Source organism: Callospermophilus lateralis, chromosome 7 (assembly GCF_048772815.1).
Source record: "Callospermophilus lateralis isolate mCalLat2 chromosome 7, mCalLat2.hap1, whole genome shotgun sequence".
Lineage (NCBI taxonomy): Eukaryota > Metazoa > Chordata > Mammalia > Rodentia > Sciuridae > Callospermophilus > Callospermophilus lateralis.
Window position 1 is genome coordinate 36,892,727 of NC_135311.1, and position 17,835 is coordinate 36,910,561.

General features: G+C 35.3%; 1 protein-coding gene across 18 annotated transcripts in view; it reads left to right on the plus strand.

Moving 5' to 3' along the window:
* Window positions 1–17,835, plus strand: part of Pde4dip (phosphodiesterase 4D interacting protein) — a 226,783-nt gene that overhangs the window by 169,124 nt on the left and 39,824 nt on the right. For 11 of the 18 annotated variants that reach the window (XM_076863220.1, XM_076863210.1, XM_076863221.1 and 8 more), the window contains 5 exons: window positions 3,492–3,608; window positions 3,832–3,969; window positions 4,956–5,068; window positions 6,507–6,649; window positions 17,699–17,787. In XM_076863220.1, the coding sequence (XP_076719335.1) occupies window positions 3,492–3,608; window positions 3,832–3,969; window positions 4,956–5,068; window positions 6,507–6,649; window positions 17,699–17,787 (600 nt within the window). The remainder of the gene's footprint in view (window positions 1–3,491; window positions 3,609–3,831; window positions 3,970–4,955; window positions 5,069–6,506; window positions 6,650–17,698; window positions 17,788–17,835) is intronic. The other 7 variants (XM_076863226.1, XM_076863211.1, XM_076863225.1 and 4 more) reach the window with 1 other exon arrangement.

Consider the following 17,835-nt stretch of genomic DNA (forward strand, 5'->3'; position numbering starts at 1 on the left):
TATTTATTTTTTAATGGGACAGGGATTAGTCCTAACTAATAAATGCCAAAGCTAAGATTTAGACTCAAAGTCTTTTGTGTCTCCAAATACTTTCTTTCTAAGAAGTCATTTCTTGGAATAGATACTCTTCCCCATCTTATGCATGAACTATTTCTATCAGTAATTTTCATCCATTTTCTTAGAAGAAACCTCTCGGTCTTATAGAAATCCTTCCTCTGTCTTCCCCATACAGCCAGTTGTATGTCCAACTATGACGTAGAAGAAATGTTAGGGCTACAACATAGCATTACAGATAAAAACTAAACACATGTTGCTATGGATCTATTTTAAAAGGTCAGTCAGGGACTGGAGTTGTATGTAGTTCAGTGGTAGAGTGCTTGCCTCATATGTGTGAGATACTGGGTTTGATTCCTAGCACCACCTATAGATAAGCAAATAAAATAGATGTCCATCAATAACCAAAAAATATTAAAAAAAAAAAGTCAGTGTCATGGGTTCCTAAGTTAAGTTAGCTAGCTCAGTTCCTAGCTTTTTCTACCTTTTTGCTATAATTTGATCTATAATATAAAATCTCTATATTTATGATGAAATTGTCTTATTATACCTTTTGATTTCATTACCATATTTTTGCTTATAAACCAATTCATACATGGCATTTAAAAAAATTAGTTTTTAAATCCCCTAGTCCTTTCCCTTTTTTCCTCTACTTTAGCCATTGATTGATTATTCATGTCAGATATTTTAATTTTCACATACTATTTCTGTTTTTCTCATATGTACCAAATCCAGAGTAATGTTACTTTTTGATTCTGTTCTGTTTTCATGCTCATAAAATTATAATGCTTATGAATGAATATTTTGAATGAATGATGTTTAGCCATTGCTTAACTTCATGAATCCTTAATCCATTACCCTTTTCTAAGTCCAATAACATATAAATGTGTTTCCACATTCCATCTAACATGAGGTATTTACCAAAAGCTATGCGATTTTCCCCATATTCCCTGTCTTGATATTATAGTAGTATATAGATGCAGCGGTAGTTACTTCATTAACTCCCTGCAATGTGCCAAGTTCTTGTAAAATTATGTAGCCCTGAAAAGTAGCTATATTATTCCCATTTTACACTTGAGGAAATCATTAGTTTAAATACCTTGTAAAGGAGTTTATGCGAGGATTTAAAACCTGTGTCAGTCTTACCTGCAGACCTTTTATCATGCTGTAAAAATGTTTTCTTCTTCATGTTTTCATTTTTCTTCAATGGAACCAAGTACCTGGATGTCTGTATCTATCTATTTATCTATCTATCTGTCTGTCTGTCTGTCTGTCTGTCTATCTATCTATCTATCTATCTATCTCTTTGAAGAAGGTCTGATAAATAGCACCCCTTTTTCCATACCCAACCCTAAACAAATTGAGAAATAAAACAAATTGGTGGCAGATAGCCTGAAGCTTTATCAGATTTAATACTGACAGAGTCTTAGAAAACTTAATGTAAGAACCGATGTTGGACCTGGATTGGGTAATTGACCTGCTCAGTCACAGGCAGCATTGGGCCTGGCAGACTACTCCGTGGTGGGCAACAAACTGCCTTTAGAGAAGCAGTGATAAAAAATAGTCTTCCTTTAGGCCAGTGTCTTCTAAGGAGAGGAAGTGGGGATAGCCAAGCAGGCCTGGTTTATTCTTCCACTGTGTACAGATAGGTCAAGTCCCTCCCCCTGATTGGGGACAAAGAAAGGTCAAGAGTTACACTAATTGAGCTCCTTCAGCATGGAAGGAAAATAAAGGTAGTTAAAACTATCAGATAACTGTTACTAAATCATTATGAGCCCATACAGTTATACTGCAAGCATTGATGGAATTAGAAAATACACAAATAAAATTTTTCTTACTTTTGACTTAAATTTTATGTGCTTAAGGAAGAAGTGTTGCTTCCTTTAGGAAGCTTAGTTATACTTTAAATTGGCTTCTCTACCATCTCTCTTCACTTGTTCCACTGAATTTTTAAAGATTATCTTAAAATAGTTCTTTAAAATATTTATTTAAAATAACTTGCCATTGCCGTAAAGATTATATGGATATACGGTACCTACAGGAAAGACATTATGCCTAGTGAATCAAGTTTGCTTCCACAAGTTCATACTCTGGATCTGCCACTTACTAGCTCTGTGATTTTTGAATTGGTTCCTTAATTTCTCTCTGTCTCAATTACCTCATCTGTAAGTTAAGGTGTAGAAGTCACCTTATCTGTAAATTGAAAAGTAGTTGCCCCATAGGGTTTCTGTGAGGATTCATCTGTTCACTTGTTCATTCATTCATATATGGGATACTTTCTGTAAGCGAGTGCAGGGCTGAGATAGTGAGCAATATCAACAGTGTCCCATTCTGGCTCTATGTAATTTCTACCAGAGAGATAAAAGACAAGAAACATGTTATATTATAAATTATAATATGTTATAATAATTATGCCACTAGATACTATGAATTATAAACATAAGATTTCCTTGACACATTTGCTCATATAAGCATTATAAAATATTATAATATTATAATTGAAGATTAAAATAAGTGATATAAAAAAAAAGTGATAGAAAGTAACATGGATGGGGATCACCTTAACTGGAGTGGTCAAAGAAGACTTCTTTGAGCAGATGACACTGGGGTCCTGAGGATGGGAAGGAAGCATCCTTGGGAAAGATATCTCAGGCAGACCCAGTAATAGGTATAAAGCCCATGAATCAAGAGTGTGTGTTACAAGAACAGAAAAAGTCTTGTATTCCTAGAAAATGAAGAATGAGAAAAGTGGATGATATTGAAGGACAAGAAGTAGATTAGGCAGATCGATAAGTTTGTGAGAACAACTCAGCTATCGTTATTATCATAATTTTTAATAAATTTCTTATAACAATGTTTATCATTTTCTAGTGAAGAGGGAAGGAAAATACAACACTGAAAGTTTAGGGCCTACAGTGCTAACTGTGTGTAAGATTCCATTGTAGGTGGTAACATGTTTAGTAGGAAGCATGTAATATTTAGTGATCTCTGATGTTAGCAGCTATTTTTCTTTGATGCCTTATTTATTAATTCATTAAGTTTTGCATGATGGAGGTGTTCTATAATGTTTTAATCTATTAGCTAAGGAACTTATATGAAGAAAAACTTTATCTTTTACTTCTGCTAAAGATAACCAGTTTTTAGGTGTCATAATAAATATGGTTAAATTAAATAAATTTGGTGGTTTTATACTGTTAACTCAAGTAGAGGAACACCATTAAAAACAACCATTACAACTTCCCATGAAACAACATTTGGTACCATGCTGTGTGGTTTATTGATTTGTTCCAGTAGAGCTTTATTCATGTTCTTGTTTTCTTTTGCATTATTGGCTGATAGTGATGTGATATGAAAAGCAGTTGCCTCATTGTTGAAATGTAAATGTCACAGCTGTTGTTTCCTCTACCTGCTGACTCCAGTGTTTCTTCTGTCCCCAGATGGAACTTTCTGCTCTACAGTCTATGATGGCTGTACAAGAGGAAGAGCTACAGGTGCAGGCTGCTGATCTGGAGTCCTTGACCAGGAACATACAGATAAAAGAAGACCTCATAAAGGTCTTTCAAAGCTTTTTAAAGACTGTTGGAAGTGTTGGAACTCAGATTACCTGTAGGGCATCTTCAAACAATATGTGGATACATTTGGTCCCTTGACCAGTGCTTATCAATATCCCACTTATAGTAGATTATTTCAAGAATATCTGTTCCCTTGCTCCTCTGCTAGAACAGCTTTTATTACTATTTTAAAATCTATACTTATTATTTGTTTTTTAATTTCTAGGACCTGCAAATGCAACTGGTTGATCCTGAAGACATACCAGCTATGGAACGCCTGACACAAGAAGTCTTACTTCTTCGAGAAAAAGTTGCTTCAGTAGAATCCCAGGGTCAAGAAATTTCAGGAAACCGAAGACAACAGGTAAATTATTGAAATGCAGACTTTATTTTTTTATTTGAAATAAGCAATATGAAGACTGTCAATCTCAACTACTTTTGAAGAAAATCTAGGTCAATTGATGGTATTTCATAGAGAATCCATACTCCACAGTACCTTGCTCAGTAGCAGTCATACATGCCTATTTCTAACCTTTGTAGTTCTGAAGGAGTAGCAGTTGCTTTTGGACATATACTGTCAGTTATCCTTCACTCTCAAACATAAGTCACTTCTCTCTCAATTAACTCTTTATCATCTGCCTGCATTTAGCCATGTTCAGACAACTCCCAATTTAAAAAAGGAAGAGAGGAAACAACCTTGCCTTTGCCTTGAGTTTCTCTGTAGCTCTACTTTATGCTTGACCTTTTCAATGCCAAATTTTTTCAAAAAGATTTATCTACCTATGCTCTACATCCATTACTATTACTCTCACTAACTGTTCTTCTCATCCCCCCTCCAGCTTTAATTTTAGCTTAAACATCTCTGCTATTTACACATTATCATAGCCCATTATTTTTATGTCATGTAGTATATCTCACAAGGACATATGTATGTTGATGGATGTCTTTTCCTCCCACTAGATAGTAAGCTTTTCCCTAGAATTAGAACAGAGTCTGTCATATTAAAAGGTGCTCAATAAATGTTTATTGCATGAACATTGAAAACTAGAAAGTCCTATTGTATGTTTCCCTCTTACCTATCCTTTCTCACTTTTTTGGGGGCTTCTTTCCTATGCTTCTGACTTTTGTCTCCTTTTTTTTCTTTCTTGCGCTCATATTTGAATTCAGCTAAGATATAAAACAATATTGTGTCATTGATTAAAACTGTAAGATACTACGGAGATCTTAAGTAATAAAAGACTGGGACTTTTTGGTCAGAGTTTGTGCAAATACATTTTTTTTCTTTTTCAGGATGAACTTGGCTTCATGTCTCACTTTTCCATTTGTATGTTGCTTCTTTTCTTTCTTTAGTTGTTGCTGATGCTAGAAGGACTAGTAGATGAAAAGAGTCGACTCAATGAGGCCTTACAAGCTGAGAGACAGCTCTATAGCAGCCTGGTGAAGTTCCATGCCCATCCAGAGAGGTAAGAGAGTAACTTTTCCCTTTACTAAATAATAATAATAATTATTATTGTTATTATTATTATTTTTGAGACAGGATCTCACTAAGTTGCTGAAGCTGGCCTTGAGTTTGTGATCCTCCTGCCTCAGTCTCCCAAGTCACTGAGATTATAGGCATGTGCTGTCATGCCCAACTTTGTTTTTCCCTTTTTTTAAAAAAAAAAATCCCTTTATTCTTTTCATTTCTTTTATTTCTTCTATTCTTTATTAAGTGCAGATGCTAATAATACCATAGAAGAGAGAAAAAGAAAGCTATCCACTTTGTTATTTGTTGTGTAGATGGCTACAAGCCTCAGTGTCTAAATCTTGTCAGGAATAGTGTGTGTTTCACATAGTTACTGTGAGGATTAAATGAGAAGACAGCTTAGGCATCCAAACAGTGCCTTGCATATAGTAAGCATTTGGTGTATGTTCTGTGTCCTGTTAAAGGCTGTTCTATTATAAAAGTACAGCTATAAAGGACTCAGATATTAGTTTAGTATCATTGAATATCATTGAAGGTAATACATTCATTGCAATACCTAATATTACCTCAGAATTATCTGTAACCATCATGATGATTATATTTTCTTGTACCTCTTGATTTTTGGTCATGTATATTTTGTCTTTTGTGTTTATTTTCTATTACCTTCCCCCCCCACCCATTTCACTTTCTCTCCCAATCCTTTTTTCTCTTTCACAGTTTTAATTTTTTTATTATTCCCATTTCTTCTAATTTCTTGTTGGGCTTAAAAATATTTTCTTTTTAAAGAACCCCTGGATCTTTTGTCTTCATGAACTGGATTGTTTTCAGAACACTGTCCATTTTGGTAAAAAATAGCTATCCTCAGCAATTCTACTTGGCTCAGTCTTGCTTCACAGGGTCTTCTGAATTACTCTACCTTTGTCAGACATTTTTCAGCATTACAATAATTTTAGGTAATCATGGAAGCAAGTTTACTTTTTTTTTTTTTTTTTTTTGTGGTGCTAGGGATTGAACCTAGGGGCCTGTGCATATGAGGCAAGCACTCTACCAACTGAGCTATATCCCCATCCCTTTCAGTTTACATTTAATTTTTTCCTGGGTTTTAGTTTTTCAGAAACAAAAGCTTTTAATAATGAAATTTCTCTTATGGGGCCTGTAGGAGGGTGAGAGCAATCATAGGACTATAATTTTATTTGAGATTTGCCCAGAATCTGGCCTAAAGGGGCAGGCTTTGAAGAAAGAACAGGCCTTGCAAATCTACCAGTAGTGACTGCATGTGCTGCACCAAAGAGCTCATTCATTTATGATGTTCTGGAGAACATTACTTTAGAAAATCTCATGGTCTAGAGTAGCATTGATGGCTCTTTGGAAACATATGTGGACTTGTTACAGTTGATGGCTAATCCATTTTCCTTCTATGTGGCATGTTCAATCAGCTCTGAGAGAGATCAAACTCTGCAGGTGGAACTCGAAGGGGCCCAGGTATTACGCAGTCGGCTAGAAGAAATTCTTGGAAGAAGCCTCGAGCGCTTAAGCAGACTGGAGACCCTGGCCGCCGTTGGAGGTGGGGAACTGGAAGGTGTGCAAGTTCGTCACAAGCATGCCTTCTGAGCGCTGGCGGGTCACACTGCATCCCAGGATGGAAAACCTGTTTACACTAACCAGAGGGAGCCTTGTCTGATGTGGCAGAATTAAATGGTGACTTACTAATGATAGAGCTGGTACAAGTAGCATCAACTACAAAGTGAAACTCACTTTAGCCTCCTGTATCTTATGTACATATCTACTTCTCCATTGATTGTTGGAGGTTATAAAGTGTATTTGCACATTTAAATCATTCAGTTTTAGTTTCCCCACACATACTCATTCTTTTTCCCAGCCCTTCCTTCTTGTTCCCTCATCCCTTCTATGGGCCAATAAAGTTTATTCCTTCCCCACTTTCACAATCCATTTCATATGTTCCATATCATGTCATAAATGCATGTGTGTGTATTATTTTTGCCATTCAATCAACTCCTGCTCTTTGAGAGCATTTTTTAAATCCAATAAAAGAATAAAATGAAAGTTTCAAGATGAGAAAGAGAAAGATTGAGTTTATAAGAATGACTTTGCGAAAGTGATAATCCATATCAGAAGGTAATCAAAATCAGGAGAGTAGTCTTAGGCCAACTTAAGAAACAGAGGCAAAACCTGTTAAAGTGTTTATAATAAACTTTTGGCTCTAATATTGTTTCAGAGTTGACTGTTGATCAACAGAGGTGAAATTAGATAGTTAAATATTAAATTCTATTTAAAACTTTGTTGATCCCTTTAGGTTTTCTTTTAAGCCAGGGACATGCCATTTAGTTCAGAAAAGTCTTCCATTGTCAGAATTCTCAGTGTACAAAGATAATTGTTAATGTAATATCCCTGTTTAAAATCAGTATTTTGCCAAATAACTTGTGGAAAAGAGTATCACTTCTGTATTTCCATTTGGTAGTGGCACTAGTTGGAGTCCTTTATTTTTCACTATCTAGTATGCATACACTTCTCTATATTAAGTAATGGGCTCTAGGCTTTTAAGTGCTCAAATAGTTTAGAATGAAATGTCACTGATCTGTGTTCATAGGTTTTAGTCAGTGTCTTGGTGATCTCGTGCGGCAACATGACAGGTGGAAGGAAAAGGCACTCGGGATTGTATTTCTGGTATTTTAAATGTCAAGAGTATAAAAAGTAACCAAGATTACTGTGGAGTTTTGTGGATTCAGCACCAGGAGGTTTCTTATTTCTGTGGATATTTGTTTCCTAGATTAGAAGCAGAGATTTCAGTTGCTTTAACCATGGTAATAAGTGAGCAGGGATTTAGGGTTTTAGTACCCTAAACATGTCTTGAGTTTCTTTTCAAAGCTAGATGGAACATAATTTTTATTTCTGTTTTTCACGTGACACTGTTTCTTTCATATTTTTAAAAAATTTTTTTTAGTTGTAGATGACATGATACCTTTATGTGGTGCTGAGTCTCAAACCTAGTGCCTCACACATGCTAGGTAGGCACTCTACCGCTGAGCTACAGCCCCAGCCCTTTTCTTTCACATTTGTATGCTGACATGGCTTACATTATAGTCTAATATTCATCAAGGATTCTGTAGCCTTAGCTGTGCCTGTAACAGTGTCAATTGATGTAACATGGACAGGGAGGACGTATTCTACCAGAGAAACACCTGGAATATTTTGATTATGTGGTTTTGCAAAGATTGGTAGTCATAAACCTTTCTCTTAATGGAGATGCCATTTCACTTTTAATGGCCTTGAGAGGAAAAAGGAGTCAATGGGAAAGAGAGAGGAAGTATAAGCATAACCACTCACTATTCTTAGTTTCCCGGTTGTAAGAAATGCTTTCCTGTACAAAACTTTATGTAGCTTTCTCCAAGTAGGAAAGCAGATAGTGGAGTTGAGCATAGAAATGTCAACCTGGGCTGGGGTTGTGGCTCAGTGGTAGAGCTCTCGCCTAGCATGCACGAGGCACTGGGTTCAATCCTCAGCACCACATAAATGTAAAATAAAGATATTGTGTCCACCTAAAACTTAAAAAAAAATTAAAAATAAATAAAAAAAGAAATGTCAACCTATTGAATAGTAGTCTCTCATGTTATTACAACAAGGCATTTAGGAAAATTTTTCTCTTAATTTTACTAATAGACCAAGGAAACTTTCTAAGTCTACTGTTAAGTTTTAACTGTGAGTGATTCTTCGGTTCTAATGGCTCATAGTTATTATAGTAATTTATGTTAATAATTACTGCTTCTATCAACCTCCAGTGAGAGTGGATTGATAGAAGAATACATTGAATTTTATTTTGATACCATAAATGTAACTAAAATCTAATACTAACTTTCTAGTTTTGATTGGGTTGAGGCTTGAAATTAGTGCTACTTGGAAAGAGCTTGCTGTCTGTGGATATTTGTTTCCTAGATTAGAAGCAGAGATTTTAGTTGCTTTAAACATGGTAAGAAGTGAGCAGGGATTTAGGGTTTTAGTACCCTAAAAATGTCTTGAGTTTATTTTCTAAGCTAGATGGAGCATAATTTTTCTTTTATACTTCTGTTTTTCACATGACACTGTTTCTTTCACATTTTTTAAAAATTTTTTTTAGTTGTAGATGACATGATAATTTGACATATTATGATTAGAGAACACAATTCTGATGAACATTTTTGTGTAACTCACAGATAGCTGTGATTGGACACATCATTCATATTGTCATTTAGCATTGTATAATGTGCTTCTTTTCTCTCTTTAGGAATACAGGGTCTTCTGAATTACTCTACCTTTGTCAGGCATTTTTCAGCATTACAATAATTTTAGGTAAACATGGAGTGTCGTGTGTGTGTGTGTGTGTGTGTGTGTGTGTGTGTGTGTATGTTTGTGTGTTTTACTCTGGGGATCAAGCCCAGGGCCTTGAGAATGCTAGGCAAGCACGGTACCACTGAGCTATATCCCATTTTTAATCAGAAACAGAACTTAAATTTAGAAAAATCCATATTGATAGATTTCATTGGTCTTATATTTTCTTTTGAATAATGCAAGTCCACAAAGTAGTGGTTAAAAGGGATCAGGGTAGATAAAGTCTATAGTTTTTAGGACTGTAGAGTTAAAAAGGACTTCTAAGGGTATTTTTTAAATGAGTGAAATGGAAGTTCTTATGACATGTTTAAACTCTTATGAAAGTTTTGTTAGTTTGTTTTTTGAGGGGTTCTTTTGTTTGTTTAGGTTTTTTTTTTTTTTTTTTTGGTGCAGGTTTTGACTATAGAGCTTCATGCATGCTAGGCAAGTGCTGTGTGACTGAGCTACCTACCTAGCCGCTCTACTGCAGGTTTAAATCATATTATTGAAATCTAATGATTATTAGAGACTAGTATACGTCAACATTTGTCTGATGGTCTTTTTTTTAAGCTATTTAGTTATTTACTTTGAGAGGGTATACTCTTATCCCCTGTTTCCTTTACCCTCAACCCATCCATTGCCACAGCAACTTTTCTTCACTCAGTTGTAGACAGCAGCAATATTTTTAGTACCTCTGTATCTTAGTACATTTTTCTTGTTCATAATTCTAAAAGATTTTTTAATTATATCATATTTGGTAAAAAAAATCTATTAAGGATGAAGAAAATCTAAACCCGTATAGGATCTCAGCCACAAAAAGTAGCTTCCTTATAAGATTCTTTAATATATTTTACTTGGTTTATACATGAGTGACTTATGCCTAAAAGACCTATCACTTCTATGCTAATTTATGCTCCTAGTTTAGTGTGTGGGTTGTAAGAAGTTGAGTCATAGTTTCAAAACAGTTCAGTTTTTATTTTGTTAATTTCAGTTCTACTTTGAGTTTTGAGTTACTTCTGGAATCTTCTGATTAGGGAAAGAAGCAGCAGGTCACATTATACTAAAATTATCCCTTTTTTAAAGAAGTAAGGGTTGATTGGCTTACCTAAAGTTATAGTCTTAGAACACTTTTAGTACTTTTGCTTTCCTTGAGCTCGTAATAGAAGTCTCTAGATCCAATTGTTTGGGTAAAGGCATTGTTTTCTGGTGTTTTTTACAAAAGAGCCACATAATCTTCACACTTGAGATAGTTGTCTCTTTAATACTAGCTGGCCTTGTATTCAGCAAGTCTGTAGCCAGTATCCTCCAGATAAGGGACAAAATGTCTATGAAGTTAGGAAAAAAAATCAGTAACTCACACACTTGAAATCCATTTTTCATCTTATATTGAAATATTGTACAAAAGGTAGAATAAATGAAAAGAATTTTCTTTTTCAAATACAAACATCTTGTGAGATAGAAGAACATATTTCTTCCTTGCTTTTAAGATAAAGCTTGGGACGCTTTTCTCCTTTGGGTAGTATAGAACCATTTGTACTCAGGGGAAAAAAAAAAAAAGCTGAAAAAATGGAGCTCATTTATGGTAACTCTAATAAAAAAAGAGAAGGGACAAATCAATAGCTAGTGTGCTGGACAGATTTCTATAGTGTAGTTTCTGAGTCTTAATGCATTTTGAAATATTTAAACCACTCCTTCACCATTTATAGGTTTATTAAAACATTTTATTATGATTAGAAAATAAAGTAATACTTTTACATAGTCTTTGAGTATTGATAGAAGGTAAGGTCTCAGCTTTTTTCTGTGTAGTCACATGAGCCAGGATGAGTGTCCCAAATAAAAAATTAGCATTATCATTTGCCTCCAACAGGGAAATGGAAGGGAAACCCAAAACTGTTGAACTAATAATGCTAATTTTTGTCAGATTTCAAGTAAGAACATTTAAACTTGTAAAGTGATAAACTCATTATTTTTGTGTTACTTTCCTTTTGTTGTTTAAAATCAAATTCCAGAAATAAAAATCTTTACTATACTGTTTTCCTTTGCTAGAGTTGAAAGAATAAAACAGAAAGTTCAGCAGCATCAGAAAATGTTTGGTCTAAAATATTAAGAGTAGGACTAAGTACTTGAATCAAATTAACTTTTTTCCCTGGAGAACGTCTAATTGTATGGCAAATTCTTGTAGATTTGCTTTTTAGTACTTGAGTATGAGGTGCTGCTTTTTGTAGTTATAAAGTCATTATTCTAAGATATTTATCGCTCAATTTTTACACTTTAGAGGTGTGTATATATACATGCAAGTATATTTTATAACTCATGAATTCCCATCACTGTCCATGGAGCATTATTAGCTTAATTTTTTTAAAAGCAAAGTTTTATTTGCTTTTATCACTTTAAATTTTGTGGGCTTAAAGTGATTCATAACTTCAGATGAAAAAGAAAATTACATGTTAAATGGTCAGAAACTTGGCATTACATTATTTTTAGAACTTTCCCCACCAAATTAAGCTGTATATTTTTCTTTGAAAGTTAATTTCTTCATAGATCTGTGGTGTTAATCTGTATTAATATTTGTGCTAAAATGGAGAGTGTACTTTTTATATATAACTGTTAGAATTCCAGCTTACTTTAGTTGAGACACAACAAATTGTTACTGATCTAATAAAAATATCAAAGGCCAACAGAAACTATTTGGTTTTGTTCTTAAAAGATCTATGAGAAAAGAAATAGAGGATACTTATCTTTTTTTCTTTTCCTTTATAGGAAAATCAGTCTATTGATCATTGTACTAAAATTCCAAGTCAAAGTAAGGTTCTTTGGAATGAGTACTAAAGGAAGGAAGAAGAAACCTGAATTTTTCTCTTCCCAATGAAGTGAGACTAAAGAGACAGTGTTACACTTTTCTCCAGAAAACTGAAACTGGCTGCTTTACCTTAAAAATTCTCTCTTAATTCTCCTTGCTGAAGTAAATTAGGAGAAAGCAGGACGGATTTGAGGATCCACTGTTATGGTGGCTGGTGCTGTCTCTTTAAATCTTCCTAGAAAAGCCTTGTGTTCTTTAAAGAAGAGACCATAAGCGGGAGGAAATCCTCAACATTATAGAATTACATTTACAGATTAAGTCCAGTGAGCATATCTTCTCTCCAGGACGTCCTAATTTACACATGTACTGGTCATCCTAAGGATAAGTGACTAGTTTATTGAATAATCACCCTTTTGAAAAAGTAAAAATGTTTTCCAAAACCATGTTGATATTTCATATCCTGAAAAGTGATTTGGATTTTAATTTAGTTTTGTAAAGCCACTTTAAAACAGTGCTTTCTGAATATTGTATGGGTCAGGGGCCTCCAGGTTGCATGAGATGAGTTGCAACTTAAAAGACAAGGGTATTCCACAAAGGGGCTTGACTTGCAGACAGCAGCTTTCTGTTGTTCCAAAACAAGCATCTTTTTAGACAAAGAATTTTATTTCTCAGTAGAGGCTATGGAGAGCTACATAGAATATTGACTTTTTGTTATGGCCCTGAAGGGAATGGATGCAGATAAAATTGATAGAAGAATGTTCTCCTTTGGTTCTTTCATCTAGCATCATAATATTAAGTCAGTGATGGTTGGTTCATAACATAAAGTATGAGTTCTGCTAATGAGCACACAGCAGAGTGTCCAGGAATGAAAGAGATGGATGGAGAGGACCTGGCACTGAGCGAAAGAACACTGGGCACTGCAAACTTAACTCATGCTGTCCAGTACTAGCTTTTAAAATCTTCTTTCAGGATTAGTAAAATATGAACCCTGCTATGTTCTTGGTTTAGTTCTTAAAGATTTATGAGCAAAGTAGAGAACACTCATATCTTTTTTCTTTTCCACAGGAGAATCAATCTATTGCTTGTTGTACTAAAATGTCTTATCTCTTTGCTGTTGATCCCATATAAATGGCTTATAGGGGAAATAATGATTATAGAGTAGGGGGAGTGATCTTGACTCCACCCAGTTTGGACTCCTTACTAAGAATTAAAATTAAACTTTGTGAATTTTTCTGTAAAGCTTATTTTGCATGGTGGAGTTTCAAGACAGTTATAATTTACTGCTGGTGAATCCTGTTTGTATGGCACCTTTCCAAAAGAGTTCATCCAATTTCGCTGATGACTCTATTCTTTTTCAACTGTCCTGGAAAGCAGAAAGAGCACAAAGTATTATTTCAAGCATCTTGCTGAGGAAAACCGATTTTCATAAGTGAAGAAGTACAGGTAGAATCAATCAAGATCATCCAGTTAATAACATCAGGTCTAGAACTTCCTTCTTCTGCTTACATTTAGATTCTGTGGCCTTCAGTTTAGTTAGCCCTAGTCCAAGGACCACTTCAATTTATAGAAAATTATTTTCTAGATCTAAATAATGGACATTTTGGTATCACCTCTATTTTGTGTGGTTCAGAGCCTAGAATCTTGTAAGAACCACAACTCCATCAAAATCATAAATAAAAGTTTATCAGCAGCAACAACAATAATAAACAGCAATACTGTCTGAGGGTAAGCTTTATTGAGGACATACTGTACTAAGTACTGTTCTAAGCACTTTAAAATTAGCAAACCCTTTGAAGTTCACAACAGCTGCATGGAATGGATGATATTATTAACCCTAATTAACAAATGAGGATACTGAGTTACAGACAGGTTATGACTTGCTTAAAGTCAAAACTAGTGACAAAAGAATAATTCAAACCTCGACTGGCTCCAAAGTCCACATTCTCAATTTGCAATTTATCTTCAATTTAAAAAGTTTTATAAAAGTAAGAATTTTTTCATTGGTCAAAGAAGACCTTATTGTTGCAGTATGCTTAAACTGTTGCCAAGGGATTTTATCATGTTACATTTTATAGGGTTATTAAAAAAATATTTTTTAGTTCTAGTTGGACATAATACCTTTATTGTATTGATTTATATGTGGTGCTGATTATCGAGGGCCTCGTATATGCTGGCAAGGCAAGCACTGTACCACTGAGCCACAACCCCAGCCCTGATTTTTTTTTAAATATATATTTCTCTTAGTTGTAATTGGACACAATACCTTTATTTTTATTTATTTTTTATTTTTATGTGGTGCTGGGGATTGAACCCAGTGCCTTGCACGTGCTAGGTGAGCGCTGTACCACTGAGCCACAACCCCAGCCCTTTTAGAGGGTTATTTTGTTTATTTTGTAGAACTGAATAGATGGTAGAAGATAATTTTCAAGATCTAGATAATGGACATTTTGTTATCACCTCTATTTTGTGTAGTTCAGAGCCTAGAATATTATAAGAACCACAATTCTATCAAAACCTCAAATAAAAGTATTTAAGATTGCAGGCATGTTTTCATGTTAACATGAAACATGTAAAACAATCTTGGAGAATTGAGTCAACTTATGAATGAATAGATTCTTAGATTTTGGAGACTCTCAAAGTGACAGACCAGTTTATTTTATATTTTTATCCATAAAAGCAGAAGACTCATCAGTATAAAAAGTTTTAGAACCTTTCATTTAAATTAGAAATTTAAAGAAGTCCAAGATAGTTCTAAAGATAGACTTCTTTTGCCATGAAAAAGCTTAGAAAAGGGGATTCCCCACAAAAGAGGTTCTTTATTTTCATTCATTTTTTAAAAAATGTAAATTATAACAGAAAGATGGATGACTAATGTACACTTAGATATGATATATAAGATATCTCCATTTTATTCCAACATTTTCTATAAAATATTTTCAGCTTTATTCTAGTCCTCAAACAAAAATTGTTTTCAGCTTTCTAATTCAAGGTGGTAAAAGGTAAGCAACTTTAAAACTGCCGTAAAGTAACTACAGCAGATTGAATGAACTCTGCAGGGTAAGGAGGAAAGAAAAATAAAATCCCTGTGTGGTAGAGTGTTGAGGTAAGATGGGCATTCTTCCTTTTTCTCTAATTTCTGATGAAGTCAGAACCAACACATCCTGTCCCCCCCCCCCCAGTGAATTAAAAAGGAACATTATCTAGAAATGTAAATGTGGCATCAGAACGGACCTCAAAGGTAAGTGGAGGGCAAAAAGTGTCAGATAAAAAACTTCAAAACCTGTGACAGTCACCTTTCCTAATTCCATTTGGGGAACCTAATAAAGGAATCATCCTGGAATGTGGACTTAGCATAGGCTGTGCAAGCCACCAAGAATGGTACAGGACAAAGATCTGGATCTAACAGAGCTAGGCTTCCTTGAACTACAGGATCATTCTCTAGCTCAGTGTTCTAAAGGAAAACAATGGAAAAATATGCTTTCTTAATCTTTCACTGAGTAGGACAATTAGTTTGTGTGCGCGTGCACACACACAGGAAAAATAAGATTATGATCTCTGTCATTGTACGGGGAAAGATTCTCCAAAGTAAGCATAATATATAAATCCTTCAGTGAATTATCATTTAGTGTTTTGAAGCAGTCAGAGCATTCACCTCTGAGAGGGGTGAACATATTCATCTCTATTCAGCCAGTGCCTTGGGTGAGAGAGTTCTGGGGCCAGTTTAAAATAATAAGTATTGGAAATCCCCGCTGTACACTGTCTGCCACCGATTAAGATGCTCATTGTTACAGGTTTCTCTTTGTGGAGGGATTTACTGAATAGGATCCTGCCTTGGATCCTAACGTTCACCAAAAGATCAGGGAAATTAAACTGTTAGAACAGCATGCCTAATTACCTTTATACCTTGATGAGTTCAGCATGAGCCATTGTAAATTCTCTGGCATGAACTTGCAGATGCCAAGAAATGGAATCTAAATACAAATTGCCCCTGTTCAACAACTCATCTGCAGGATGGGGAGTAAGAATTCAGGCTTAAGAAAGAATAGGTGAGAGGGCTAACCACTCGGACAGTGAATACTTATTATTCATGTAGAACCTTTCATTTATGGAAGTCTGAGCTCAGGAGGAAGCTCCTTGGATTGGCAAGAAGAAGCAAAAATAAAGTTCTGATTTATCACCTGAAGAAACAATGAATGGATCCTAAGAGTACAGACACTTCTTGACATTGGTCTTGTCAGGATTAGTTGGGTAACCTTGGACAAGCCACTTAATCTCTTTAAGGCCAGGGTTATTGAGTGGTATGAAGAGGACTTTAACAGATTGGTTGCTGAGTCCAGGGTCAGAACTAGATCTTGAGATTCTCTAACCTGGGTAGGTTCTGTAAGATACAGGGTGGCACAGGAGATATTCTTTGGTATTTTGATAAAATAAAACTATAACGTGGGCACAGTTATTGATCTAATGTAGTATGGACAGTCTTTTATTCTAACAAAAGTAAAAAAGAAGAAATTCTCTAGATTTGTTCATTGTAGTCACTAGCTATATGTGGCTATACCAATAAAAATTAAGTAAAATAATTAATCCAGTTTCTAAGTCACATTAGGCACATTTCAAGTGCTTAATAGCCACATGTGACAAGTGTCTACTTATTGGGTGCTGTAGACAAAGAACAGTGCCATCATCAAAGAAGGTTCTGTGGTCAGCACTGCCCTAGACCACTAGCTGCCTAGACCAGTAATGGCAGTGATTTGTCCTTTAGAGCAGGGTGTGGATGTTTGTGCTGTGGGGTGACTGTGTACATGGTGACTGTGTACATTGGGGAATGAACGAATGGATTAATCCTTATTGGAACAAAGTATAAAAAACCCTCCATTCAAAGGATGTTGTTGTTGAACAGAGTTTGAGAGACATGGGGAAGAGGGAAAGAGGAGGGAATTAGGAAACAGTATCATTCTGTGTCTGAAATCTGGACTAGACCTGAGTCTTTCCCAGGACACAGGACCCCCAGATGGGAGAACCTCAGAGATGTCATCAGTCTATGCATAGTTGATCACAACAATGGAAAAGTGGGAAAGGAACTGGGTTGCCTTAATCCCTAGGAAATGAGGGAAACTCTTAGCATTTGTTGGGGGGAAAAAGATTAGTTATGTTTGGCCCATGTTACAGAAGAAAAAGTTGCTACATAGCCAGGATAGGGAATCATTTAGAATTTTAAAAAATAGATAAGAGGGTAATCATTCTTGACAGTCAAGCTTTTTGGTTATAGATCTGTACAAGCTTGAGTGTTAGTAAAAAATTACTGCAAATACACTGAGAAGGATTGGTTCTGCTTTCCCTTATGGCTAGGATTCCAGGCATTTGGGGAAAGAAAGAAATCAGAGGTGGATGGCAAAGAGTGTAATTTTACCTGCTGTCTGGAAGCCATCTGTGAAGGGACTCACCTTTCTCTTCTGAACTTACTTCCAGGTGCAGCTGCAGGGGATGACACTGAAGATGCCAGCACTGAATTCACTGACAGTATTGAGGAGGAGGCTGCACACAACAGCCACCAGCAAGTAAGTCAGTGTCAGGCCCTGGGGTTCCCTGGGTGGAAGGTACACAGC